A 27614-nucleotide genomic window follows, 5' to 3' on the forward strand; every position below is an offset into this window, starting at 1 on the left:
ATGCACCTGACACATACCTAGCTTCAGTGGCATTAGCTGGGGAGGGAGATTCCACCCCCACCTCTTGTGTTCTTTACTGTAAAGCCAGACTCACGTGGCCAAAGCTAAGCTGCCAAGCTGTGTTGCTTGCTGAGACTGGAACATGACCCCTTCTTTCGATTGCATTTGTATCAGCTTTCTGTTGGTGGTGGTTTCCCCACTGCTTAAGCCTTTCTTTAATTTCTTGTCACAAGCTGGAAGCTTAGCTGGGTGGGGTCTTGCTCTGAGGTCACCACCCCCTTTATTCCATTTATTATCAGGCTTTTCTTTCATGTGTTTATCTCCTTGAGCACTGGACTTAGCTCAATCACACTTCCTGGTGTTGCTTCTCTCCTCAGACCATACATTTTGTATTTCTCTTTGTCTATCTTGCTCCTTTTCATTATAGATTCGCATAAGAGTGATTACTAATAACTACCGAACTAAGTCAATACTAGGTTGTCTTGAAATCTCTACGACAAGAATGATCAGTCTCTAGGTTACTTACTAGTATTCTTCCCCTCTGGAACCCCTTCAGCTAGGACTTCACAGTTGAAATCCCCCTTAGCACTTCTCTGTGCTCCTACTAGGATGGCTCACTTCCGTGTGCAGCTGCTTTTCTAGTCCAAAGTCTCCAAACCATCCATAATCCTCAACAAAAACATGGTCAGGCCTGTCACAGTAATACCCCAGTGCCTGGTACCAACTATGTGTTAGACCAAGGCAAATGTAACTAGGGACTTCCTTACCGTTTCAGAGTTTAGTTCATGGCAGGGAGCACAGTGGCATGCAGACAGGCATGGAGTAGTTTCATCTTGGTCTGGAAAGAGAGAGAGAGAGAGGGAGAGGGAGGGAGAGAGACTGGGGTTGGCATGGGCCTTTGAACTCAAAGCCTACCCACAGTGACATACTTCTTCCAACAAGGTCACACACTTCCTAATCCGGCTCAGATAGTGCCACTACCTAGTGACTAAGCAAATGTATGAGCCTATGGGGGCCATTCTCATTCAAACTACTATAAGGAGTCTCATATTTTTCAATAAATGTCCTTTCATTTTCAAGAAAACAAATTTTATCCATCTAATTCTGCTGTTAACAAAATATACAGTACCCTTTGTTGCTAAAATTCCTCTGGAGGTCCTCACAACAAAGGCAGGATTCCACCCAAATTCATTCTGGGGAACCACTGAATTTACAGAACTTCCTTACAGAGCCTAGGTGGGGGAGAAGGGGTTACTTAATGTGGGCACTTCTCAAGCCTAACCAGCGGCAAGTGAAAAGACTTACCCAGCAGGGATGAGTGCTTCTCCAGTAGCCCTACAGGTAGAGGCCAGTTCAAGACCTCCCTGGGTCTCTGTACACTATAGGACCCTCCCACTGTCCATGTGCAGAGTTGCCTGATGGTGGTGAGCATCTGGGTACTCCTCCACCTCTCTGTGCAGGGGTGAACTGCTGACCAGCCCAGCTGGTATCTCGCAAAGGAGCAGGGGAAACACAACTGTACTCTCCAAGATGACAGTTGCTTGGCTTGGAAGACACACATTATAGACAGAAAAGCCTTTTTTGAACAGCTTCCCCTCCATTTATAATTTCGATTCCAAATTTTAGGAAGATTTTCTCAGTATAATAAAACCCTCAATTTGTAGTGGTTTAACAAAGAGCCCTCCCCTCCTCCTGACCCCCCCCCCCCCAGGGGAAGGCTTCCCATGGAGAGTCAACAGTCTAGCACATTGCCTTCAGGCAGGACCAAGGGCCTCTGAGTGGTTGATTACCTTCTTACAGGAACACATTCCCAAAGTCAACCAGTTGCTTCCTACTTGACTCTTTAGCCACAATGAGGGCATGGGCTTGATCTACCTCCTGGGAGCTGGGAAATACAGCGCTTAGTTTTCCCAAATCCTATCTTTGCAAAAACTCTGTTCCCCTTTGACTTTGCTCATGGACAGTGGCTGCTGTCTAAAGAAACAAGAAATTTGGGCAGAAGACCAACTAAGGAGTCCATGGAGGGGCTTTGGCTGCACTTTTTCAAAGGGATGTGTAGCACTACGTGAGGTGCGGCTACCTTCAGCTACACACATTGTATTAAGACTAATTTATCCTCACTATGACAAAGCATTCCATTTCACTTCTCATGCATAATCTGGATGTTTGCTTTTTACTTTGTGTAGAGATGACACAGATCTTCGCAAATGACAAATGCTAGCGGTAGGTAATGTATGTCTCATTTGAGACTGTGGTCAACCCACTGTCCTTTGATAGGCTACTAATTGCTAGCATTTAGAATGTGCTATCCAAAGTCACTAATAAACGCTAAGGCAAGGGCAATTTAGTTTTCTGCAATCAGTGAGTGGCAGGATTCTTGAGCTGAAGTTGAAAGATTATTCACAGTACCTGTTGTTTCAGCTACATTCCAGCTTACTTTAAAGGGCATGACACCTATTCACAAAGACTTTACAGAACACCAAGAATATCAAGTATAAGCTTGAAAGAACCCTAAGCTCACTCCATTCATGAGAAACGACTCTTACATGGAGTTTGACTTGTGAAAGCTGCAGGGACAGGGAGCACAGAGAAAGCAAAGGAGAGGAGAAGTAGCCAACATCTGACAACACAGCTACTCTGGTAATGGAAAATTCACTTATGGATACTTGGGAGTAAAATGTATTATGAAAATAAAAAATATTCAGCTTCTAAATATTAGTTTACCTAATACGCAGACGTTGTCATTGAGAAGTTGGAGTCTAAGTTTGTAGCTCCCTTTGAGGCAGACACCAGTACGTTCACATAATTCACAAAGACCATTGTGGTCAACTGGTATCGAGTCATTTAAGGGATTGTTCTTTTCAAGCTTTTCGCCACGCCTACAATAACCTAACACAAATAAGCAGACTCACTTATTATTCTCTTTTCTATCTCCAAGGATAAGTAAGCACATTTTTAATCCTCTTTAACAAAAATGTTCTGATTCAGAGCATATCTGTGTATTCTGACAAAGACTTAATTTTATATTTTGGTAAAAAGTATTTTCCTTGTAAGATCAAAGGTTAACAAGAGTCATTGCATGTATGTGAGCAGAACTTTAAACAACTGCACCACAATATGTATCTTTAGACACTGATACCACTTTAGATTATAAAGGAGAAATGAGAATGTTTTCATTTCTCCAGGAGGGTCTTTCAGATTTTAGAAAGCATATGTAGTCGAATGCCAATTGGGATTTTGAGATGTTACTGTGATTATAATACACACTAAGAATAATATGCAAACAGTGGAAACAGAAAACACGCATTATCAAGATGAAGGAAGGCATTTCTACAACTGTACCAGAGCTGACCTAACATTTCACAAGGCTGGCTCACAGACCTAGAAGACTTCTGTAATAACAGTAAAGATATACATCATTCTTACAGCTAACTCCACTTACTAAAGAAACTCACCAGTTGAACTTGGCACAAAAGAGTTTAATGATCATAAAGTGCATCAGTTGGCTAAATACATTATAAATGAAGTCAGCCATCATATAGCATAACATCTTCACACACAGAGAAATACAGATGGGACACCAGGAGTCAAGCTACTTGGGGAGTTTGCAGTATATATGGTTATTTATTTTGTTTTCTTTTTCTGTAACTCACTTGCCTCAAAACTGTAATCTATTTTGAAAAGAATATGCCTTGATTAGCACAAAGAGGTAGTGTTCCGAATGAGGCAAACTCCACTGGACCAATGGGTAGAGAATTGAGTTGGATTATGCAGAAAATATCCAAGTATAAGATATTAATAAATCGGGACACTTATAGTAAGTATCCTGACATTAATTAATCATCATTTAAATCAAGGCTATTTTATCATTTTGCTTATCTAATTACAGATCTTCAAGACACATTATCTTTGGCTTTAGAAAGTCATCTTTTTTTTTAAAAAAAATAGTATTAACATTTCAAGTAAGCAATTTTTATTTAGAGATGATAGACAAGGCAACATTTCAAACTGATTCATCTTTATCTTCCCTATGGTGTCCACTGATTTAAACCTATATCATGTCCGAGATAGAAACATTACCCAGATTCTAACATGCAATTTGTTTTCACCTAATATAACTGGTGATTTAAGACAAGTACACATAACACACACAAACACACACACACAGTAGAGCTTGGAGCAATATACAGGCAAGACACTGTAATAATTTATGTGAAGTATTTAAGAATATGGGCCCTGATAACAATTCTAAATAGTTTTTTTCAGTGTAGTAAATACAATGTTGGAAAAGACAGTTAAAAGCAGCCATGAATATAGTTCTTATTCCAATAACTTAAAAAAGGAAACTTCATGTAAACTTTATACACGTGCACTCGTGCTCTCTTCTGTTCCAGTCTTCTTCAGAGCAGCCTGCTGAGATGGAGAGCCCTGTCACCAGTGTTAGTCATCTTCAACACTGTACGCCAACTGTGCCACCTCTATGTCTGCGATTGTACTCCTGGTTTCTCTAGGGTTGAAGTGTGGCTTATTATTAGCTCTGTAAAAGAAGAGGATCACGTCAGTGAAGTGGACAAGGGCAGACACATGCGTTCACTTCATTGCTATCTTCTCACAGAAAGGCTACTTACACATTTAATGTGGAGTCTTTACATATTTAACCAGAAATTACTTGTGTGTCTATGTGTACATGTACATGTATATGCAAGTTTATCTTGATCACAGGTGAACTTTAGGTGTCATTCCTTACATGCTATTCACTTAAAAGTTACATTCATTCAGAGAGAGTGTGTGCATACGTGTGTGCGTGCGTGTATGCCCCTGTATGTGTGAAGTCAGAGGAAAACTTAAGGGAGTTGGTTCTCTCCTCTCACTGAGGTGGGACTAAGGAACTGGATGCCAGTTGTCAGGCTTGGCAGCAAACACTTTTACTCAATTAGCCACCTCACTGGCCTCTACCTGATTTCCCAAGAAAAGTCTCACAGTGGCCTGCAATTTGCCAATTTGGAAAGACTGGAGAGCCAGCCAACTCACTTCTTAGGGAGAAACTAGGGTACTTTAATATCTTTCTTTCTTTTCTTTTTTTCTCCATGAGCAGATTCATGATCTAGTAACACAAAGTTCATGAAGAATACTCTTTGGATCGAAATGTGCAGGCTGTAGAAAACTAAACATTATTGTGCTGGATAGTTTTATGTCCACTTAACACAAACTAAAGGCATCTGAGAGGAGAAGCCTCAATTAAGTAAATGTCTCCACAAGATTGGGCTATAGGAAAGCCTGTGGGGCATTTTCTTAGCTGATGATCATAGTGAAGTGCCCAGTCCACTGAAGGTAGTGTCCACTTCTGGGCAGTCCTGGGTTCTGTAAGAAAGCAGGCTGAGCAAACCAGAGGAAGCAAGCCAAGAAGCAGCTCCTCTCCATGGCCTCTGCATCAGCTCTTGCCTCCAGGTTCCTGCCGTGTTTGAGTCTTGACTCCATTCAAAGATGAACAGGCAAGACAAATAAACTCTTTCCTCCCCAAGTAGCTTTTGGTCTTGGTGTTTCACCATAGCCACAGAAACCCTAAGACAATTATATACCTAGAGTCTTCATCCAAGACATCCCGACTGACTTGAAGTACAGAGGATTCCACCCTTCGGATCTGCCGACCTTCTGCTCCTGACACATACGGTGATGCTTCAGGTTCTAAGGACAATGTTCTACAAGGACATTACAACACAAAGTTACTTCTTCTGAATAAGACGGGTGTGCCTTCGCTGTCATGAAAACACGCAGCGTTCTTAGTCTCCAGCCACTAGGTCTGCAGTCAAGCGGCTAGTAAATTGCTGAATGAGGACTCAAGAGTGAACTCAGCAGCTGTAATAACTGAGTCTTCCCCACCACATGCATTAGTATATACCAGTGGGGAGGAAACCCCAGCTTTCTCAACAGTCAGAGTTCTATCTCCTGAGCGTTCTCATCCTGAAATGTTCAGCCTCCTACATCCAATCGGTTTACAAGAAAGTAGGCCAAGAGCCCAGGGCATGGAGAATCAGAAATTTCTTAAGTCACATTAAGATCTAAAGGCCACTGGGCCTAGAATGTGAGGGGTCAGCTTGCAGGACTGGAGGGAATGTGCCATGACTCACCTCATTCTGCTCTCTAAAGTGTCTATGTGAAGTTGCTTCTCCCCGAGTAGTTTCTTCAGGGACTCCACCTCCTTTTGCTTTTCCAGTAGTTCTCTCTGTAAATGGTAGTTTGTCTCTTCTAAAGTCTCACAGAATGCCTTTATAAAGAACATGCAGGCAAAGAAAAATTATGTACTGAAGCAGTACCCTTTTATAAACATTACTAAAGAGGAACACAGATATTAAAGAAATACATATAAAAACTCAAGCAATTTCTTTGTCATGCTTATCTTTTTAGATTACTGCTATTTTGTAATTACCATGCACAGGGGTACTTGTAAATTCTCTTCTTTGAGAATAACCACAGTAGGGAGCACTGAAAGTGGATGTATAATTACAGATAAAGTAATAGAATATCATGTAAGAAAATGAAGAATAGTATTACATGGCTTTATTTTTAAAATCATAAAAGCTGTTGATTTCTATAAGAAACACAAAACTTTTTTTTCCAAGTATAATCTGAATAAACTATAGTCATTTATTAAAAACAATAGAAACGGTTATTATATCTGATAAACTAAAGGAATTATCAGTCAAATTAGTCTTTCAGACAAGTTCTAAGAAGACTCCAATAACAAAAGCTCTTAACAGTATTCAAGTAGCTCTGAAAAACAGAGAAAGGAATGATTCCTGACCTTAGAAAACCGAAATAATCCTAACACCAGATTCAACAATAGATAGAAAGAATAACAATACACTCAGGAATTTGATACAAAACATTATCTAAATTCAGCAATTAAAAATGAAATTTTCAGTCGGGTGGTGGTGGTACATGTCTTTAATCCCAGCACTCAGCACACAGAGGCAAGTGAATCTTTGTGAGTTCAAGACCTGCCTGAGCTACAGAGAGCGAGTTCCAGAGGAGGTTACAAAGCTACACAGAGAAACCCTGCCTTGAACGCTGCCCTCCACCCCGCCATGAAATTTTCTCCGTCAAATAATTATCATTTGAAAATCTATGAATATAATTCATGTTGATTAAAGACCGCTCACAAAGTTATCCTTACATATGTAATAAAACCATCAACAGGATACAGATACGTACACCCTACAATCTAGCAAACTAGGAATAACTTCCTAACCCACGAAGAGACAGTAACAAGTGAACAAACCACAGCTACCAACAGCTTACAGAAAACATTTCATGATGTCACAGTTTCTTCAAGGTTAGGAAGAAGTGTAAAGTATGCCTGCCATGATGGTTTCACTTTATCTCTAAGGATTATTAGCAAGCACAATAATACAGAAAAATGCCATGCACAACATTAAAGACCAGTAGGAAAAAACTGGCTATCAGTATTGTAAGGATACAATGAGATAGCAGACAACTCAAAAGGATCTACAAAAATACAGTAGGGATGTGACATAAACATACAAAATCCAACAATTTAATAACAAAAATTTAGATTATAAAACAGCAACTACTAACAGAATTATTGAAATTAATGATGCCTTGGAAGTTAAAGGAGAAAAGTAATAAAACCTTTATTGAAGAATATTCACAAGTAAAATGCAATAGGATTTTCAAGGAATTCACGAGCTGATTATCAAATTCACATGGAAGAATAAATAGGCAACGTTGAAAACAAACAAACAAACAAACATGGGCGAGAACCTTTGCTCTTTGGACTCTAAGCTTCTAAAGCTACTATAATTGCCTGTACAGAACTGGCAGGAGGAGATAGTTCACTGAAGCTGGACTGACTGGCTTCGAAGAGGCCAGATGAATGACTCATGAGACAGGAAGACTTGACTAGTGACGGAGGTGAACACTTTTATAAGCAGTATTGGGATGAGTGCTCACCCATACAGAAAAGCAAGTTTTACTATCAGAACATAATTTAAAGATTACATTTGCGTACTGGAAGGTAGTTAAATAAAAAGCACAGGAAATATGATGAAGTATGGTAATGGGCCAACTGTATCAGAGCCCTATCTAGGCATTAACATAGAACAGCCAGCTGGACACCAAGAAAATCAGCCTAGAATCAAAAGGCTAATACTCTAGATGAATGAGGACAGGCGTGCTGGGAAAACACAGGCCGATGTGTCAACTGACGGACACTACACCCTACATCTCCACAAGGGAGCACTATCTTAGGAAAGGTGTCCCTAGAGACTATGCTTGCAGAATAATCACTAGAAAAGTGTGCTGAGGGAACTATTCTCCTATTAATGAGACCTCAAAACGCTTTGTGCTCTTAGGAAACTGCCAGACCCAAACTGCCTTGGATGATGGATGTGAGGCATGCAATCTTCTGTGACTGCAAATACTCATTTTCAAACGCAGTCTTAAGGCCCTATATTCATTTCACAGAAAAATTCTAGGAGCTACAGTCTACATTGCCTTGTTGAATGCACAGGCTTAATATAGCTTTGGTGATTTAGTCCATTAGTTTTTCCAACCAAATTGGCAATGAATTCATCAGTTCTCCTTGCCAAAGAACTAGCCAGTCCCTATGCAATAGTTTTAGAGTTTCAAAAATCTCAGCTCAAATCAACTCCATTCTTTCTCAACTTAGTCAGGGCATATCTATCTATCTATCTATCTATCTATCTATCTATCTATCTATCTATCTATCTATCTATCTAAGATTTCTGCCTCCTCCCTGCCACCGCCTCCCATTTCCCTCTCCCTCCCCTAATGAAGTCCCCCTCCCTCGTCAGCCCCCCGAAGAGCAATCAGGGTTCCTTGCCCTGTGGGAAGTCCAAGGACCACCCACCTCCATCCAGGTCTAGTAAGGTGAGCATCCAAACTGCCTAGGCTCCTACAAAGCCAGTATGTGCAGTAGGATCAAAAAGTCAGGGCATATTTTGAATTAAAATATTTAAAAGATATTTTTGTAAAAAGGAAAAATGTAAAAATTAAAAATGTTTAAGAACGGTGTTAAAAGAAGGCAGAACACTCTATCTGAAAGGAACAGAAATCATGAGCTCTCTTCATGAACAGAAAAAGTAGTAATCCCAACTGTTTTGTGTCTACCTAAAATGAAACTTAAACTTTTCAAACACATTCTAGGTCAAAATAACAAAACGAGCCCAAATCCATTGACTACATGTGCTGCAGAGACTAATATCACAGTTATTAAATGTGGAGACCAATAACAATCTAGAGAGCAGAAACCAGATCAAGGCTGCTAAATGCATCTCCTGAAGTATCTAGTATTTAATAAAACAATAGGAAACAGACAGACAAAACCCAAAAAACCCCAAGCACTCTCGGGAAAAACAACAGTTAATAGAAACTATCTCTAAATGACCTCAAATAATGGTATACAAAATAAATGACTTTTGAAGCAGCTTGTGCATTAGATGCACTAAATCCAGAAAAAAATTAAAGGTGTATTTATTCTCACTAAATAGTGAATCTTAATAAGAAAGAGTGACAAATAGAAGCAAATTAAAATTTTGGAATTAAAAAAATGCAAGGACTAAAATTAAAAAAAAAAATCAGTAAGAAATACTCAATGGCAGACCTGACAAGATAGAACTGTGGATCCCCGAATTCAAAAACAAATCAACAGAAATAATCCAATCTTGAAAACAAAGAAAAATATGACTTGAGTAAAAATAATTGAGAAAAATCAACAGCACTTCAGAGTTATGCAACAAAATGAAAATTACAGGGAGACACAGGGAGAAGGGAGTATGGGATTGAAAACAACTTCTTAGGAAACCTCCACAGCTGAGGTAAAGCAGTAGCCTCCAGGCCAGGGAAGCTCAGTGAAGGGCAGAGATGAACATAGGCCTCCTGGGGATTCATCACAATCAGGTTATTAAAGTCAGAGACAGAGCAAAGTATCCATCACATAATGGCAATGGCAATAAAATAAAGGCTAAGTTTTCATTTAGATCAACAGAGAAGGTAAGGTGATGAAATGACCCATCCAAGGGGCTGGAAGAAAAGCAACCTGGGGGAAAAGGAAGTGTCTACTGTTAATGTTTGTGAGGGAATGGAGAAACAGAAGCTCTCCCAACTACCAGTGAAATAGTCCATTTGTTCAGAAAAGTTTCTTTAAAGTTAGATGTTAGGATGCAACAAGAAAACAATTCCTTTCCCAGCAAACCACTGAAGAGAAAGGAGAACGTGCATGTACCAGTGTGTAGAAGTTGTCGATAGTGTGACTTGGTATAAAACTGCATACACTAAGTATCATTCAGCTGGTGATGGGGAAATATAAGTTGGTGCACACATTATAAAAGGATAGAAGCATAAAAACGCATGATAGAAGCTATAAAATGAAATACCCTGTAAACATGCTAAGTGAAGGTAGAAAAGATTAAAGTATGTAAACTCTACCATGCACATCATATACAAATGATTATGTGTACTGCACGTGCATTGCAGATACAGACATGCCCACATTATTGCATGAACCTATATATATGAAACAAACAGAAACGACAAATTTGTAGGGAATGGAAGCAGATTACAGATTGTCTTGGGCTGAGGTGCAGACTAAAATGTTTGAGGTGATGTGAATCCTCTAAAACTGGATTTTGGCGATGGTGCCACAGCTGTATGAATACTAAAAACTACTAAGCTGGATATTTGACAACAAAATGACAAAACAACAAATGAGCAAAGCTTTTGAAATTTTCCTTAAATAAGCTGTTTAAACAGCTACAGCGTTTACTCCAACACAAAGAAGTGCTACAGTTTAGCTGAACAAAACTGCAAGCCTACCAGTTAAATCTGTTTCATTTCAATGCCATTAAACATTTGAGGGTAAACTTGCATAAAATTCCAGCTAATCTATTATAGCCAAATCTGTTTTGTGAATCTAGCCTATTGCTTCAAGAAATGGGCCACTTTAATGTGTCAATTATTGCAATCTGAGTACCATCAAACATGAGCTGAATTGCTAACAAGACCACCCTGTCTACTGCAGAGGAGCAGCAGGTTCATCACTTGGAAAGAAATGACCATCATAAAATCACATGCCAATTCAAGCAAATTCCTGTAGCATTTCATTAATCTTTTTGTAGTAAAAATACAGCAGAAAGGATTTCAGATTTTTATTACTATATGCCACGTACAAAGTTTTATCTTTTCATTAAACCAGGACCACGTATTTCCATGAAAGTAACCTTTGACTAAACATTAAAAGCTGTCTGTATAAAAACCACTGTAGTTTGAAGTGATAATATTTTGCTGTTTGCTAATCCATCCAAGAAACAGTGTAGTAACTGTACTGTATTGTCTATTCCTATTTCACGTGACATATAATACAGCACTTACCCTGCTTTCTTCTAGGCTATCAAATGGACCTGGTGGATCATCCAGACAAAGAAATTCTCTCACTGCAAGGCTTTTCAAAGGTAAAAAAATTAGCTGGCATACAAATAAGTTTACAAAAGACAGCAGAAAGCAAAAGTTACATTGGCGCTATACAGTGTGTGAGGCAGACAATTTGTAGACAATATATAAAAAGCGATTCATGTATGTGTCTTCACGTAAGTAGCCACATGCAAATATCAAACTATGAAAGATACAAAGGCATTAATGCTAGTCATAGGACCTACAAATGTAAATAAGAATCACAGTTTCCTGTTACACAATACACACAATTCAGAATAATGCAGAGGGCCTTTCAGCAGCATCAGTACGGCACTGAGCCCATCACCTTGCTATGAAGAAAAGCAGTTCTTACACTCTTCTCTACAGACTGCTTCCAAAGTCTGAAAAGCCTTTACTCTGAAACACTGTAAAGACTGCCCTTGCTATGTTTATTATTTATATACATATTTCCCCCAGATATTAAGAGGAAAAATCCTTAATTACTAAATGTTTTATATAATGAAGTATATTACTTTCTATCAGCAGTGGTTTAAAAAGGTGGATCATCAACTCCCTCACAATAAAATGCCCTCCTCTTTCTAACAGCAATGCTGGGCCTGAGAGCTAACTTGGCATATACATGCAGCTTACAGGTTTTTGCTTTTTGTAAAGGAAAGGAACATGACTAACTGCCACCCTACATAAAGGAGATGCCACCCTGCACTGAAGAGAATGGGACTTGGGGTCGCTTTAGTCCCGAGACGTTTCCAATGACAAAGCCGTGTCACTATAATCATGAAGAGGTAAGTTGGGTATTAAGTGAGAGCTCTCCAAAAAGAAAAATAGGAATATAAAAAAGCAGTGTTAATAACATGAAGTCCGAAAACAGAGAGAAGGAGCCGATGGCAAGCAAATTCTAGACTGTTAAAGCTTTATAATACCGGAAGAAGGACACATGTCCAGGGAGGCTGAGAAAAGACAAATGTCCATGAGCACAGAAGATCGACAGTGATGTAGAACCATCTGCTACATTTTTGTCCCTTTCAAGCTTCAGGCAACCACAAGTGATGTTCTACGTGTGTGTGTGTGTGTGTTTACAGAAACCACCATGTGGGGAACCAGTTGTTTCCTTTATTTGTCTGCCCTAGGCTTCTACTTCTGAGTCTTCACTCATTCTTGGACCATTCACAGTAACTGGACAGCAAGCATTAAGGATCGTACTCCGTCTCCCGAATGCTTCCTGAACATCTCCTAGGAGCTGCACCAATGCGCTGACACTGACTGCACCACACCGCTTCAAATGCACAGCAGCTCTGCTGGGCAGGACATCTCCCTATCTCAGGAAGGGTGTCAAAGTCTAGGCGGAAAAGTGACTTTGCAGTGTCACCAAGTACAAGTGGTAGAGATGGACCTTAAATCTGTGTCCCTTTCTACCTGAAAATTATTTTGTCTTATGTTTTGGTTAAGCCAAATACTTCTTTGGAGGACACTTCTCTCTGAACACACTCAATCTGCAAGTATGACTATCAAGTTCTGGCGCTTAGAATACTGCCCCTGGTTTAAGAGCACAGAGTAGGCAGGACTGCCGGCCACTGGTGGAGGAGTTACAGCTTAGAATACTGCCCCTGGTTTAAGAGCACAGAGTAGGCAGGACTGCCGGCCTCTGGTGGAGGAGTTACAGCTTAGAATACTGCCCCTGGTTTAAGAGCACAGAGTAGGCAGGACTGCCGGCCTCTGGTGGAGCAGTTACAGCTCCTCCCACCCAGCCACTCTTTCTATGAAACACCTACAGTCAGATAAAAGTGAGCTACAGGAACAAACACCTACAGTCAGATACAAGTGAGCTACAGGAACAAACACCTACAGTCAGATACAAGTGAGCTACAGGAACAAACTGCTCATGGGTTTAACAGGACACTCTGGATGAAAGAGAGACAAGAAAATCTGAAAACCAGGAACCGAAAAGCAAGGGAAGTCTTGACCCCTGTCCCATGGCAGACCATCTGTTAGCATGTTGGGGAAATCAGTTTAAAACTCAAGAGAAAGCAGTTTGCTGCATACAGTTCAGCCCTGTCTTTACATCCAGGAAAATCTGTGCTCTAACTTGAATCTTTCTTTTATTCTCTTTAACAAGTGTTCTCTAAGAGTCCAATTGTACCTCTAATCTATGCTCCTAATAAACTACCCCATTATTAAACTTTCATCTGATATTTAATATTTCTTGTTGCTTATTTCCTTTCATAGATAATTTATTTCCTTAGACTTTGCCAGTTTTTGAAAGATTAGTAGTTTAGTAGCTAAATAGGCTTCTTTTTTTTTTTTTACAATTCACTTTGCATTCTAAATGAAAAAAACCCATAAAACCAAGGCCTAAACTCATTAAAAGGTCAAATAAGAATCAATTAAAGAGCCGAGTGCAGTAGCACACACCTGTGTTCGGGAGGCTGTGGCAGGAGGATTATAAGCTACAGGCCAGTCTGGCTTATAAAGCAGGACTTTGCCTCTTAAAAAAAATTAAATGAAAGTATATTAAAATAGAAATACCAAATTTGACACAGAAGCCATTACATAAAAGTTTTAAGAGGTGACACGTTTAACTAATTATTCTTTATCAATAAAAATTCAGGAGTCAGATATTGGGGTAAGAACCTGAACGATCAGAGAAGCTGCGGAGAAGCCACCAGTGACCTCCCTTCTTCTTCCGTTCCCTCCTCCAAAAGGGCTGAGATCCTCACTAAGCCCTGCCTTACTACTTCCTCAGTCCTCCAAAACCTGGTTAAATTTGGTCAGCTAGTGGTTCCACTCTCTCATTCAAAACAAACTTTATTGTTAGGACACAATCAAAGTATCATACAACAACGAGGAATTTCAGATGAAAAGATACACACCAAGCTATTGAATATACCCTTAAAGGTGAAGACTGAGGAATCAAGGCGGGAGAGACAATCACAGTGGAGAAAAGTGGGAGGTTGTGAGGTTTCTCAAGCAGTGGGAAAGGGTGGTAAGGGGGCTTAGATTCTGACTACTTTCCCCGGATACTTCTAGCCCACTAGGGCCTCTACTCTAGGTGGTCCTTCGTGACCCGCACTAGTGTGACTCTTCCTTCACTACATCCTGACCTGGAGCTGTGTCTCAGCCCACCTGCCTCCACTCATGCATGCTGTCGCCCTGGCTCAGCACGCTCACCCTGACCTGCCTCCTGGGCTTCACGGTTCAGCTGGTCTAGCACTAACCGTAGAAGCTTCTCATTACCCACCTCTCCCTCCTCTGACAGGTCTGCTGTTAGGGTCTTGAAAGCTTCTTTCCACAGGACTTCTTACGGTTTAACTGGTAGATTTAAGAGTTTAAAAGGAGAAGACACCGGAAAAAGGATGTGGCGTACTCGCGAGAACAGTGAGACACTGTTATGGTGCATAATGGTGAGCCAGTGTGGGAGATGGCAGAAAACAGCCGCGTGTAAACTCTGAGACTGTGCAAATAACTGTACTTCGCTCTGGCAAACCAAATACCATGCTGTTCCCAACATATAACCCTAGGCTTTACTGCTGCAGTTGATTAGAAAGTTCTGGCAAACCCTTCTTCACTCTCTCCAACATGGTACAAATACCATTAATTCTTTAGAGACTAGCCCAAATGTCATCCTGTCATAGGTTCTGACATTTCCTCAGCTAACAGATACACTTCTTTCCACTCTCACTTCTGGGGGCACATGTTCTCACTTAGATTTAATACAGGACCGACATCTACTTCATCTTAGTGAAGCTGGACTTTCACACAGTATGCTCTAAATAAAAATTTCTTAAATGGGTAAAAATTCTAATACATCCCACTATCATGGAAATAGTGTTTTGTAACTAGACCTGGAAACAATATTCTGAGCACTTTAAACTAGGAGTTTTAATTTCCTTTCCCGTTTCCTCCACTTTCGCCTGTCGCAGCTGGAGCAGTTCTAAAGCACTGAGTGCTGCCAGCTGTGCAGTGACAACAGCTGCGTGGTAAGGCGCTCTGGCTACTGGAGAGTTCAGCGCACATGCTCACCCGAAGGGACAGTGGAGACTGAACGGATAGGCAATTATTTATATATAATAATAAAGATACACTTATGCTTAACTTTTTGCTATTTTGCTGTGTATGGGAGCTTGCCTGTGTGTCTGTCTGCACTACATGTACACCGTGCTCTCGGAGAAGAGAAGAGCTGGGAGGTCCTCTGGGAGCTGCAGTTACACATGGTTATTAACTGCCCTGTGGGCACTGGAATGTGGAACTCTTCCAAGGGAACAACAGTCAGCCCCGTTAACCCCTGAGCCAATGCTCCAGTATCCCAGACAGACAGACAGTGTAGGCCTTTGTGTAGGCCAGGCTCGTCTGGAAACTGAGATGCTCCTGCCTCATTCCCTGTGTGCTTGAGTATATGGTACACCACTGTACATTTCTTTGTAAATGTATACATTTTGTCGGAAATTTTTGTTCTCTTTTCAGCATAGCGAAAGGGAAAGATTCTTCTCTCCTACACTTTCAAGTACAATGAAGACTTTGAACAGTGAATTTTTCTTCCCTCTGCTACGCGACTTGACACGGAAGAGACCGTGGAGTCCTGCACATGGAGCACAACAGGAACACTGCCCCCGATGGCAGAATTGCTGCAAGGAATTCAGCCTCGGACAGGCTGAGAAGCAGGCATTATGTTTACAGAGGAACCAGTCCTGGAAGGTGGAGAGAGGATGCAAACACAGAGCAGGCAGCTACCATGTCAGTATTAAGAAGCTGACCTTGTGTGGGTGAGGATCCTTGCTATAGTTTGGATGCTTTGAAAATTTCAAAATAGATCTTTGGCAGCCTTAGGCTTACTACACATCTTTGAATTCTTCCTTTTTGATTCATACATCTTTTTCTGACCCCCAAACTCAACCTTACCTTCCAAACATACAGATCCTACTTCCAGTGCTGCTCCTCCCTCCCTTCCAGTGCTGCTCCTCCCTCCCTTCCAGTGCTGCTCCTCCCTCCTTCCAGTGCTGCTCCTCCCTCCCTTCCAGTGCTGCTCCTCCCTCCCTTCCAGTGCTGCTCCTCCCTCCCTTCCAGTGCTGCTCCTCCCTCCCTTCCAGTGCTGCTCCTCCCTCCCTTCCAGTGCTGCTCCTCCCTTCTAATGTCTCTACTTTAAAAATCTTCATTAGACAGAGCTGTAATTTACAAACTTCCTTCTTTTACTCAAACAGGAGCCCGATTTCTCTACAGACATGAGACCGAGGAGTTATGGGGTTAACCCTTATGACAGATAAGTAATCCTTCTCTTCACCTTCTTATGCGTTAACAATTAAAGAAACCTCTTTCACTGTAAGCTACATGTTACATAATACCCCAAAAATTAATGTGTACTTTGTCATAAAACAAAAGTATTTCATTTTCAATCAATATAACTTCTTAACTGGATTCTGTGAATCCTAATGATGTAAAACAAAAGCAGTAATAGGCCTAGATGAATAAATGTTGAAGTACACTAGATACTTTGTAAATTTTAATCCTCTAAGATGCCAAGAAAACGAATACTTTCACCATCTTACTTGGCTAAGAAACTTTAGTTTTCCTGAAATGCACATTTGTAAATTAAGAAAAGCATCTACCAATGATCAGAGATGTGCTGTCTCAGTAATCTTTCAAAAAATGTTTTGAGATTTATTTTGTGCATTTAAGTGATTTGTCTGCATGTAAGTAAGTAAGCTATGAGCCTGCTGCCAATGGAGGTCAGAAGAGGGACTTGTGCCATCTTAATAGATGGCTGGAAACTGACCGCAGGCCCTCTGTGCAAGAGGAACTAATGCTCTTCTCTCTCTCTCTCTCTCTCTGAGACAGGCTCGCTCTATATAGCCCTGCCTGGCCTGGAACTCACAGAGATCTGCCTGCCTCAAGAGCTGGGTTTAAAGGCATGCTCTATCCCATCCAGTTTACATCTATTCTTTTCATCTGCAGTTCTAAGGTTTAAAGTCCCGTGTATACAAGGCATATGTTCTTTACTGACCTACATCTTTTTCTTTTTCCTGTTAAGTAGATTTGATCTACTTTATTTCATCTATTTTATTTTTTGATATGACCTTTGCACGCATCCCAGGCTGGCCTCAAACTCACAGTCATATGGCCTTTACCTCCCAAGAGCTGGTACCCCAGGCTTCTGTACCACATTTGGCTGCAATGCCTAACTTTTAATGACTGAAATCTAGTCCTGGTAATTTTGAAATCTATGCATCTGAATAAGTTACATTTTGCTTCTTAAAAAGCAAATTGTAAGCAAAGTTACTTAAAGTGGTCCACAGAGTGTAATTTAGCACATATTCAGTACAAAGGTTTACTGAATATGGGAAAGAGAAAAGAGCAAGCGTGTATAGATTTCTTTATTACAGTTCCTTTATGGTATAGTGTAAGATAAATTTCAAGCACCTTTTCTATGATTTGAATACTTAACAGTTATTGTTATTGCTTTTTTTGTTCTGGCATTAATGATAACTTTTCTTCTTTTGCATTTTGAAAAATGTAAATATATATATTTCTGTGCATATACACACACAAGTATTTTGCCTCATTTGTACAAACTTCTCTTTTCTAATAGAGTTAACAACAGGTTTGGCATTCACTTATTCAAGAGATTGTGCGAGCTGACCGAGTCTGCACTGTGCTAGCATGGCACATTGCACAATAATGAAATAACCACACAACTAAACCTTACAATCTGGTGAAAGAAACAGAACCAAATAATCAAAAAATATTTTGCAAACCAAAATATGGTAAAAGTCAAGAAACAACCGGCCTTTCTTAATGGGCATGCCATGAAAATTACACTGGTAATGGCTAAAGTGCTATCTTCTCATTCTTAAGCTTGGTACAAAGCTAGTATCATCCTACCTAGAAAAACAGAAGTTCACTACATACCACTAGGAGAGAACTTTAAAACCAGTGATGGCCTCCTACAAATACTACGAGGAAGGAGAGACCTTGTTTTTTTGTGCTGGAGAGGCAAGGGGCTAGTCAAGAAAGCCAGCTACCTAATGAAGTGCATCTGTGTTGAAAGTTTTGGGATGTATAGGAGTTACCAGAGAGGAGACGTCTGAAACACTGCCTATGTCTTCAACATAGATGAAGACAAAGGAGCACGATAATGTTAGATAAGGAGATGGATACGGCAGATGTACAGAGAATGGAGAAATAACGAATCCGTGATGGAAAGACAGTCAAGTAGGCTGGAACCAGAATGACCTCATCAAACTGCGTCACAAAAGCATGAGAGGAGGCAGTGAACTACAGAAGGAAGAGTGAACGAGGGGAAGGCAGGCAAGGAGATTACAGCAATTCAGGCGGAGACCTGCTTGCAGGAGGATGGAGATGGCAGCGACACGTGTGAGTGGGTCCTAAACACGAGGAGAGACTAAGTCGTGAGGGCTGTGTGAAAGATGACTGGCAGGTCTGGGTAGACACCAATGCGTCTGAAGGCCATTCTCAGGCCGAGGCCGCCTGCCCTGACGAGCAGGTGCTCATGCAGAGTGTGCAAGGTTGAAGGTGACATGCAAAGACAGAGCAGAACAAAGGGAAGAAGAGACACAGGGTTTCTGGTTATTTTCCATCATGATCTGAACAGCAAAAACAGCCATAGACATGTACCATATGCTACTGTTCACTGTAAATGTTCTCTGTAGCTTTTGTAAAACAGTCCTAATTTTTCTACTAATGTAAATACGTCCAACAAGATAATTCATTAAGGGATTTTCTTATATTCAGAAGTAAAAAAAATAATAATCTTGATCTGCTGTTCAATGTTTCCAGAAATTTATTTTACTACATGTATTAATCTAACTTCCTAATTTTTATGTTACTTTTTTTGTATTACCATAAAAATATTAGCCTTAAAATTATTGTTACATTAACAAAAAGTTGAATACTATATACATTTTTGTTTAAATGCAGAATTTATCTAACATGCAGGATACAAAAATAGAGTTTCCCTTCATGTTTAAAACTTTAATACAAATGAAATGACAAATAAATTCCTTCATTGAAAGAAAGCAAGGAAATTCCATGTAGAGATCTGAGAGAAATAATTAAATCCCCTCCCTTCATTATGTGCTTATATGAAGTTGTTCCTAAATTATTCTTCAGTTTAAATTGGCTTTTGAAATGATTTTATAATCTCTTATTTCAGTTTGTTACATACCAGTTAGCAATGTCCTTGTGAGCTACTAAGTTTTGAAGAAATGCTTGCAATCCTAATTGTCTATCTTCTAAAAAGTCCGAATTGTAATTATCTTTAAACCAGCGCTTTGGAGGAAGTGCTAATCGAAAGCCTGGAAACATCTCTTTCAACTGGAGAGAGAGAGAGAGAGAAACATTAAACTCAATGACATAAATTGAGTACTCTTCTAAACCATTAACTAAATGAAATTATTCACCAAACAAGCTAAGATAATGAAACCAACTACGGCTTTTTTCTGCATGTGCTTCTCGGAGGCTCCCAGGTGTGCTGCAGGCATTCCAGTTGCTCCAGGGCCTGCACATGGGATTCTCCACTTTCTCTCATTAGTCATCCCTGTGCATAAGGAGTGGATTCACTGCGGCTGTAATTTGCATTTCTGATTCCATACATACTGTTAAATACTATATAACTAGCTCTCTGCATATCTTCTCTTCAGCTTCGGAGTAGTCCCTGCAGCTCTGAAGACAGAGGACTCACAAATACGGACAGATCCATGCCCTAAGACAGCAGCAATCAAACAAGTGACTTGTCCCTACAACATCAAGTAACTAAACTCTGACCAAAGCCTGAATGAGCTTGGAAGCTGATTCTTCCCTTGAGACGCCAGATAAAGAGTCCAGCCTGGCCCACGACTGGCTGTGAGCTTGTCTGGGTCTAAAAAGCACCCACACCTCATTGCAAGCCACTTTAGGGAGAGTTTTAAAAGCGTCAGCAGTAACAGAACTAATACTAACATCACAAACTTTTGTTCATTTCCCTTTAATTATAAGTGATGTTATGTAGATTTTTCTCAAACTTTTGAGGTTATATAATCATACAGAAAACATTAAACATTTACTACCTATATTAGGACAATTTTTTTATAAATACGCAGCCAACTGTGCAGATGACACAGAAGATTCTTACAGTGAAATGAAGTCTATGATTTCCTATGAACCCACAAAGACAGTGAACAGATCCCTAACTCACAACTGAGAGGCAGCTTGGGACTTACTGACTACTTACTTTGTCATTCAGCCTAGAGAAGTCAGTGTATCTTCTGAAAACCACCCAGCTTTCTTCTGGGGTTTTCTTTACTAGTATTTTATATACCTAGGAAGAGAGAAAGGGAGAGATACAGAGAAAACGATATTGAGAGAAGGGAGGAGAGAGGGAAGACGAAGAGGTCAAACATTTCTAGAAAACTTTACTTGATATATCAAGTACTTTTTACACAAGAAATATGAAATCATTTAGATAATCAAATACATGGAGATGGAGACACCAAAATAATTTTTAAAACTATGATCAAGATAAAATGCACAGCACATGTGTGGAGGTTAGACAGCAACATCTGGAATCGTTCTCTCCCTCTACCATGAGGGTCCGGGAATGAGTGAAGGCCGTCAGCTTTGGTGGCGAGCGCTTTTATTCCCGGAGCCGCCCCCCAGCTTGCTTCTACTTATTAGCGGCACCATTGTGGAGGTTAGGCTTCAACTCAAGAATCTAGGTGGACCAAACACTCACCCCTAGCAGACTTTTTTGTCTTTTGTTTTTATTTCATGCGCATTGGAGCCTTGCCTGTATGCATATCTGTGTGAGGGTGTCAGATCTTGGAGTCACAGACAGTTGTTAGCTATCATGCTAGTGTTAGGAAGTGAAACCGGGACCACTGAGCCATCTCTCCAGCCCCCAGCAGATTCTCAATGACTACACATTCTTACATAAGATGGGCGGGCCAAACTGAAGAAACAGCCATCAGGTCATAATTGGTGAAACATTATGAATGATGCTTTCACACAGACTTGCATCTTATCCCAGTGGTATGACAACTGCATCCTATACTAGATTGTTTCTTCAAAAATTTTAACAGTTTTTCTTGGAGGTCCTCTCCTCTAGGCATAAGTTAACAGCATGAACCATCAGCATAAAAAAAAACTTTACTGCAAGAAAATCCAAAAACAAACTCTTTGATCTAAAGTGTGGCAGGGTTAATGAAAAACACATACAGTCCAATACGCATAAACACACAACTATAAAGTATATAAACTAGGCTGGGTGTGGTGGCCCATGTCTATAACAACAGCACTTGGAAGGCGGAGGCTGGAAGACCATCCTGGTCTATACAGTGAGTTTTAGAGACAGCCAGAGCTACATAGGGAAACCCTGTATGAAAGTACTATAAAAGAAACAAATGAATCAATATCCCAAAATATTAGAACTGGACAGATTTTTTTAAAAAAGTAGTTAAAAAACAGAAAACAAATAAATATAGATCTCCTCTAAGAGTATCAAACAGCTATACCAGACAAATCTGACCACAAGACCTGCATCGGCAACTACAAAACACTATTGAAGACTTAAAGTGGATGGTTTATCAGCTAGGTGAAGATGAAGGTTCTGTCCAGCTGATCTGCAGACCTAAGAAAACCAGTGTACAGGGTAGACACAGCAGAGGCCATCCTGAGAAACGGCATGAGTGCTGCAAACACTGGGTATTAAATCTGTACTAATCAGGGTTGTGGAACTGGTAAGACAGAAAAATGGAGCATAGAAGGGACTCACCTTTATGAACTATGTCATAGGCAACACTGGGAATAAGCGCTTTTAAGTAAAAGTCTGATTAAGAGATTTCCCAGAAAAATAGAAATAGCTTAGCCTTTCATCATAACATGGACATAAGAATTGTGCCTGGATGGTCTGCTGATGTAAAACATGGAAGATCTAACAAAAAAAGTTGGGCAAAAACATTAGAGGAGGCAAAAATTATAAAAAAGTGCTAGGCAGAGTTATGCTTAGTAGACATGGCCTAATCCTAGCATCTGAGAAGCCATGGCAGCAGAAGGGCATGACAGAGAGAGCCTGGGTTACACAGTAGACATCATCTTCAAGAAGAAATGAGGGAAAAAGTATTAGTAAGGAAGGAGAAGAGCACACTGGGGCACGTTACGGCTGTATCTATCACACGACCTAAGGAAAAGTAAGAACAGTCACAACACACACATCTAAAAATAGACTTGCGTATAGAACGCAGAGAACGGCAAAATGGAGATGTATAAGAGAATATCCAATAGCTAAAGAGGATGTTTGTTGGGTGGTTTTTTTTTGGGGGGGGGAGTTCGAGACTGGGTTTCTCAGTATAGCCCTGGCCATCCTGGAACTCCCTCTGCAGACCAGGCTGGCCATGAACTAACAGATCTATCTGCAATCTCCAAAGTGCTGGTATTAAAGGCATGTGCCTCCACGTTAGCTAGGTAAGAAAACTCACATCTTAGCTAAACTGGAATACACAAATTAAGAAGGAAGAGAAAAGGTGACACACTAGTTAGGTGTGGAAGGAGTGGAAATCCTACACACTGCAGTGGAGCGACCCCTACAGAGCACGGCTCACCAGTCTCTTTCACGGCTGAGCCTCTGAACTAGGCCTTTGCTCCTAAGTGTATTGCAAATGGAAATGTGTACGTGTGCTTCCCAACTGATCAACAATAATATCACAGCAGTAGTGTCTGGAAGAACCTAAGAAACAAGTATTGCCAACAATAAAAATGAGCTACCTAACTTATGTAAGCTTCAGGGTGACTCCTATAAGCATAATGCTGAAACAACACTGGATCCTAAAGAGTACATGCTCAACAGCCACATTAAGTCTGAGACTACCAGAAAAGCAGCGGGTGAGTGGGTACTGGCTGTCACGGAGCATGAGGTGCTCTAAGTATGCAGATCATGTTCTTTTTCTTTATCTATGTGCTAGTTACTGAGTTATGTCTGCTGGGTAAAAGTCACAGAACTTTACGGTAAAGAATGTGAAGAATGGGACCATCTAAAAGAGCACACGCTTAAGGACACAGGCAGCCAGTCTCTGTGCAGAAGCAACACTTACAGTAAACTTGGCTCGCTCTTCCATAACTTCATAACCCAGAATGGTCGGTGTAGAAGGTCTCTCTTCCCAGTTCACTGAGTCAGCATGCTGCTCTTCAGTGTCTCTGGGTCTAGCAGAGTATTCAATGGATGAATCTACGCCTGTAAATTTGGTCCTGATGAGAGGACTGCCACAGACTGAAGATGCACTATCCATCCGATCCTGAACATTCGTCTGCTTAAAATTACCCATATTTGGGTCTTCTAATTGGCCTCTGGAAGAGTTTGAGCTTGTGGAGCCACTACCGAAAGAAGAACTCCGTTGATTTCTGCTGGCTGTAAAACCAGAAGCTGAGTTTCCTATTGGCATGGGAACTGGGACATAAGGGGTTGCCATCTTCTTTGGCCTTGGCAACAAACCTTTATACCTTTGACTCCAACCCTTAAAGGACAACCACTATGCAATTCATTATTTTCTTCTTAGAAATTCACTATCTAAAATGAGAAGGAAATATTGAAGGGTTAGTGTTCTACCTAAAATATACTACAAAAGAAAACATTTTTTTTTAAATTTGTGGTACTCAATTATTTTATGAAGTCATACTTCTGATATCTTTAATTTGAATTACTTCTGTGGACTCTTGTTTGCAAGGTAAAGAGAACCAACTTACTCAATTTCTCTTTTCTTAACCCTTATAATACATGGAATTCTTTTTTCTGCCTACTTTCATTTCTCCATTTTTTGAAATACTCATTTCAAATGGACTTAATCCTAACACACATACAAACACACCCTCCCAACAGACTTAAAATAAGAGATTGTTGTCATCTGAGAGTACTACAAGAACAGCATAGGAACAGAAAGGAAAAATCATTCACATTGCCTTTTTATATACCAAGGACGTAAGCATGCTAATCACAGTCAATCACAAACTTAGTAGTATGTATTAAGAAGTACTCTTATTTTGGTAGAGACTTGTAAATGATAGGCAGATACTCTACCCTTCTCAATAAATGTTTTTAATTTTTAGTTGGGGTCTTGTTGGGGACTGCAGACCACCAGACCTTGAATTTCCTGTAAACAATTGTTTTCCTCTGCTCTGAAGCCTGCTGCTCTGAGCACGAGACACTGATGGCAGGGGAATGGGTTCTGATGGGTCTGTAGCTGAAAGAGCTGGGGCGTCGCCAGAGCCCTATATAAGCTGCCCCTGAACACAGTAAAGGGGGCATTCTTGTTTCAAGGATGACCCGTGTCCCCGTGTCTCTGTATGTTTTTAAATCTCCAGCCTAGTTCGCGGCTAGCGGACCGTACTGTAGCGCGAAGAGCACACACTGGGCTTTACAGGATCTTGCTGACTTACCAAGGTGCTCCCTGTGAACTCGCTAAGAAGTCCAGATAGACTTGAACTCCTGATCTTCTTGCTTCAGCCTCGAGCGCAGGGATACGCACCTAAACCACCAAGCCAGCAACAACTGTTCTGAAGACAACATTTTATAAAACTTAGCATCAAATAGATTTAAAAATAAATTTGATCAAGTTAATGAATTTTGAACAAAATTTAATCAGGATGTACAATCAACAAGATTAAAGGATTAGGATTTTGTTTTAGTTTCTAGATGACTAATTCTCAATCTAGGGCCCAAAAAGATGTTTGTATTTTGTGTCAGAGTCATTTTGTACTATAAAAGGTAATGATTTATCATCCCATCACTAAGTAACAAACTCTAAAATCTGAAGTGCTGACTTCTAGAAATGCCAGGTCTATACACAGCAACAGGGAACCTACCAGCCCAGCTTCGTTTGCTCAACTCTACTGCCCTTGGGAAGATGCTGAAACAGGGTTTTTAACCTCGTGTGGCCAGTGAACCTTCCTTACAGTCGAATATTCAAGAACCCCCAGCTGCTGATTCACCTCTTGAGTTCTTCCTGACGACACCCCCCCCACACACACAAAAAAAAAAAAAGAAAAAAAAAGAAGAAAGGATAACTGAGAATGACTTCTCAGAGTTCTCAGCACCAGCGGTTGACATCTGTCACCTGAGGCCCCGGGCTGCCAGAGACGGCCTACGCGTGCACCCCGGAATTCCACCGGCAGGAGCAGCGGAGCGGAGGGCGTGTCGCGCGCGTTCTTGGGGACGCCTGACGTTTGTCCCCCATGAGGATGCGCCAATGCTGCCTGTCTCACTTGGACGGGAGGTGGGTGGCAGCAGTCCCGGGGGACATGGCAGGGCGGTGTGGTCTCCGCTCGGAGCTTCCAGCCCCCCAGGGTGACTAAAGGTCAGGGCTGACGCGGGGTCCCGCAGCGGCCCCGCACCCTCCGCCAGCCGTCGAGGCGGCAGGTGTCCCCGCGTCCTACCTCGGCGCGCTCTGCGGCCCCCGCTTTCAGGTTAAGGAAGGCGGCTCCTCTTCGACAGCGGCAGGTCGCCTCCTCCCCGGGATGACGCACGTGACCTTCACCCGAAGGCAGCTGCTCGGTGCTTGTGCTCAGCCGCCCAGCCCGGTTCCCGCGAACCGGAGAGAGGGAGGACGGCCTGGGCTGCGGCTCCAGGAAGTGACGTCACAGCATGGCGCCGCCCCCGGAGGCTCGCACTAGAATTGTTGGTCCCTGCCTCTGAAGTAGCCAGAACAAATCCAATCTCCTCCCAGGGAATCGATGGCTTGTCACAGGCTTTATTATTAAAAGCGACTTTCTGAGAAGTGGGGCTACAGTATCTGGTTTGCCAAGTAGGTGACAAAAAGACTTCATTTCCCAGGAGGCACTGTGGGTAACCTAGGTTCAGGCTCGAGCTTTGCATTATGGGACTTGTAGTTATCACTAGTTTGGGGGCCAAAAGATTATTAGTCTTAATTAGCAGCTTTTGATGTATGAAAACTCATTTGAAAAATAGGCACGTAGAACATTATTTTATTGTGTATTAGTCCCATCTAATTTAGAATTTTTCTCTGGCAAAGATTCCCGAATTTCTTAGTAATTTATTCCAAGTGATAGCAATACTGGGCGGCTAAGGTCCTATAATGTTTCAATAACTATTGCTTGATGGCTATAGATCAAAGTTTACAGAACCATTTTCCAGTAGGATCGTGCAGTCTTATTTAAAGACCTTTTCATGATTCTAGGTCTTTGGAGCAATATCAAGAGAATAAAAAAGAAATAAAAAGGAAAAGAAAAGGAAACATGAATGCTCTTAGGTATGGTGGAGGAGAAGGTTTATTGTTTTATGTGGTCGAACATAGGTAGAGGCAGTCCCTGGATGTCCGGGGGAGGCTCATTTGGTCATGACCAGACTTAGCTGTGCCCTGTGGGAAGAGGGGGAGGAGAAGGAAGAGGGGAGAAAGGGGACCTGGTGCAGTAACCAGGAAGCCAAAAGTACAAAAAAGGGCAGGTAATCAAAATGTCTGGATTATATAGGGAAAAACAGCCCAGTACCCTTGATTGGTGAGTTCAGGCTAGGGAGCCAAGTATGCCAGCCAGGAGTATCCTGTAACAGATAAGGACTGAGGGATGCTGGGAGAAGTTGGTGACCAGGTCTGCTTTGATGCTGAACAGGGCGCTATTGGTCAGGTTTCTCTAGAGTCACAAAACTTACAGAATGAATCTGTTTCTCTCTCTCTCTCTCTCTTTCTCTCTCTCTCTCTCTCTCTCTCTCTCTCTCTCTCTCTCTCTCTCCTCTCTCTCTCGACACACACACACACACACACACACACACACACACACGATGTGAAGAAAGATGAGTGTCTTGAGAATGTTGTTGGACATACACGTGTGTGTGTGTGTGTGTGTGTGTGTGTGTGTGTGTGTGTGTGTGAAGTTACTGGAATAATTTACAGGCTTCAGTCCAACAACAGCTAGTCATGAATGGAAAGTCCCAGAATTTAGTAGCGGCTCAGTTCCAGGAGGTTTCACTTCTGGGATCTCAAAGAAGGAATGGATGTGGCGATGGAGGTGAGGGCAGGCAGGTGAAGAACACAGCCTTCCATTGTCCTTATGTAGACTCCTAGCAGGAGGTGTGGCCCAGATTAAAGGTGTGCCTTCGAGTCTCAAGGGCTGGATTAAGGGGATGTGTCATTCAGATGTAGTCAAGCTGACAGCCAAGA

General features: G+C 41.2%; 1 protein-coding gene across 2 annotated transcripts; it reads right to left on the bottom strand.

The window, feature by feature from the left end:
• Positions 1-3458: 3458 nt before the first annotated feature.
• Positions 3459-26088, bottom strand: Snx16 (sorting nexin 16). Of its 2 annotated transcripts, none has more exons than XM_075971516.1 (9): positions 25876-26088; positions 24880-24996; positions 23541-24013; positions 20687-20773; positions 19643-19791; positions 11410-11479; positions 6129-6265; positions 5580-5699; positions 3459-4537 (listed from the first exon to the last, which is right to left on the bottom strand). In XM_075971516.1, exons 3-9 carry the CDS (start codon positions 23913-23915, stop codon positions 4441-4443), a joined length of 1035 nt encoding a protein of 344 aa, XP_075827631.1. In that variant the 5' UTR covers positions 23916-24013; positions 24880-24996; positions 25876-26088; the 3' UTR covers positions 3459-4440. The 2 variants fall into 2 exon arrangements, with proteins under 2 accessions (XP_075827631.1, XP_075827630.1); XM_075971515.1 differs by having other exon boundaries at positions 24880-24991; positions 25876-26067.
• Between the last annotated feature and the right edge of the window lie 1526 nt (positions 26089-27614).

Source organism: Microtus pennsylvanicus, chromosome 5, assembly GCF_037038515.1.
Source record: "Microtus pennsylvanicus isolate mMicPen1 chromosome 5, mMicPen1.hap1, whole genome shotgun sequence".
Classification (NCBI taxonomy): Eukaryota; Metazoa; Chordata; class Mammalia; order Rodentia; family Cricetidae; genus Microtus; species Microtus pennsylvanicus.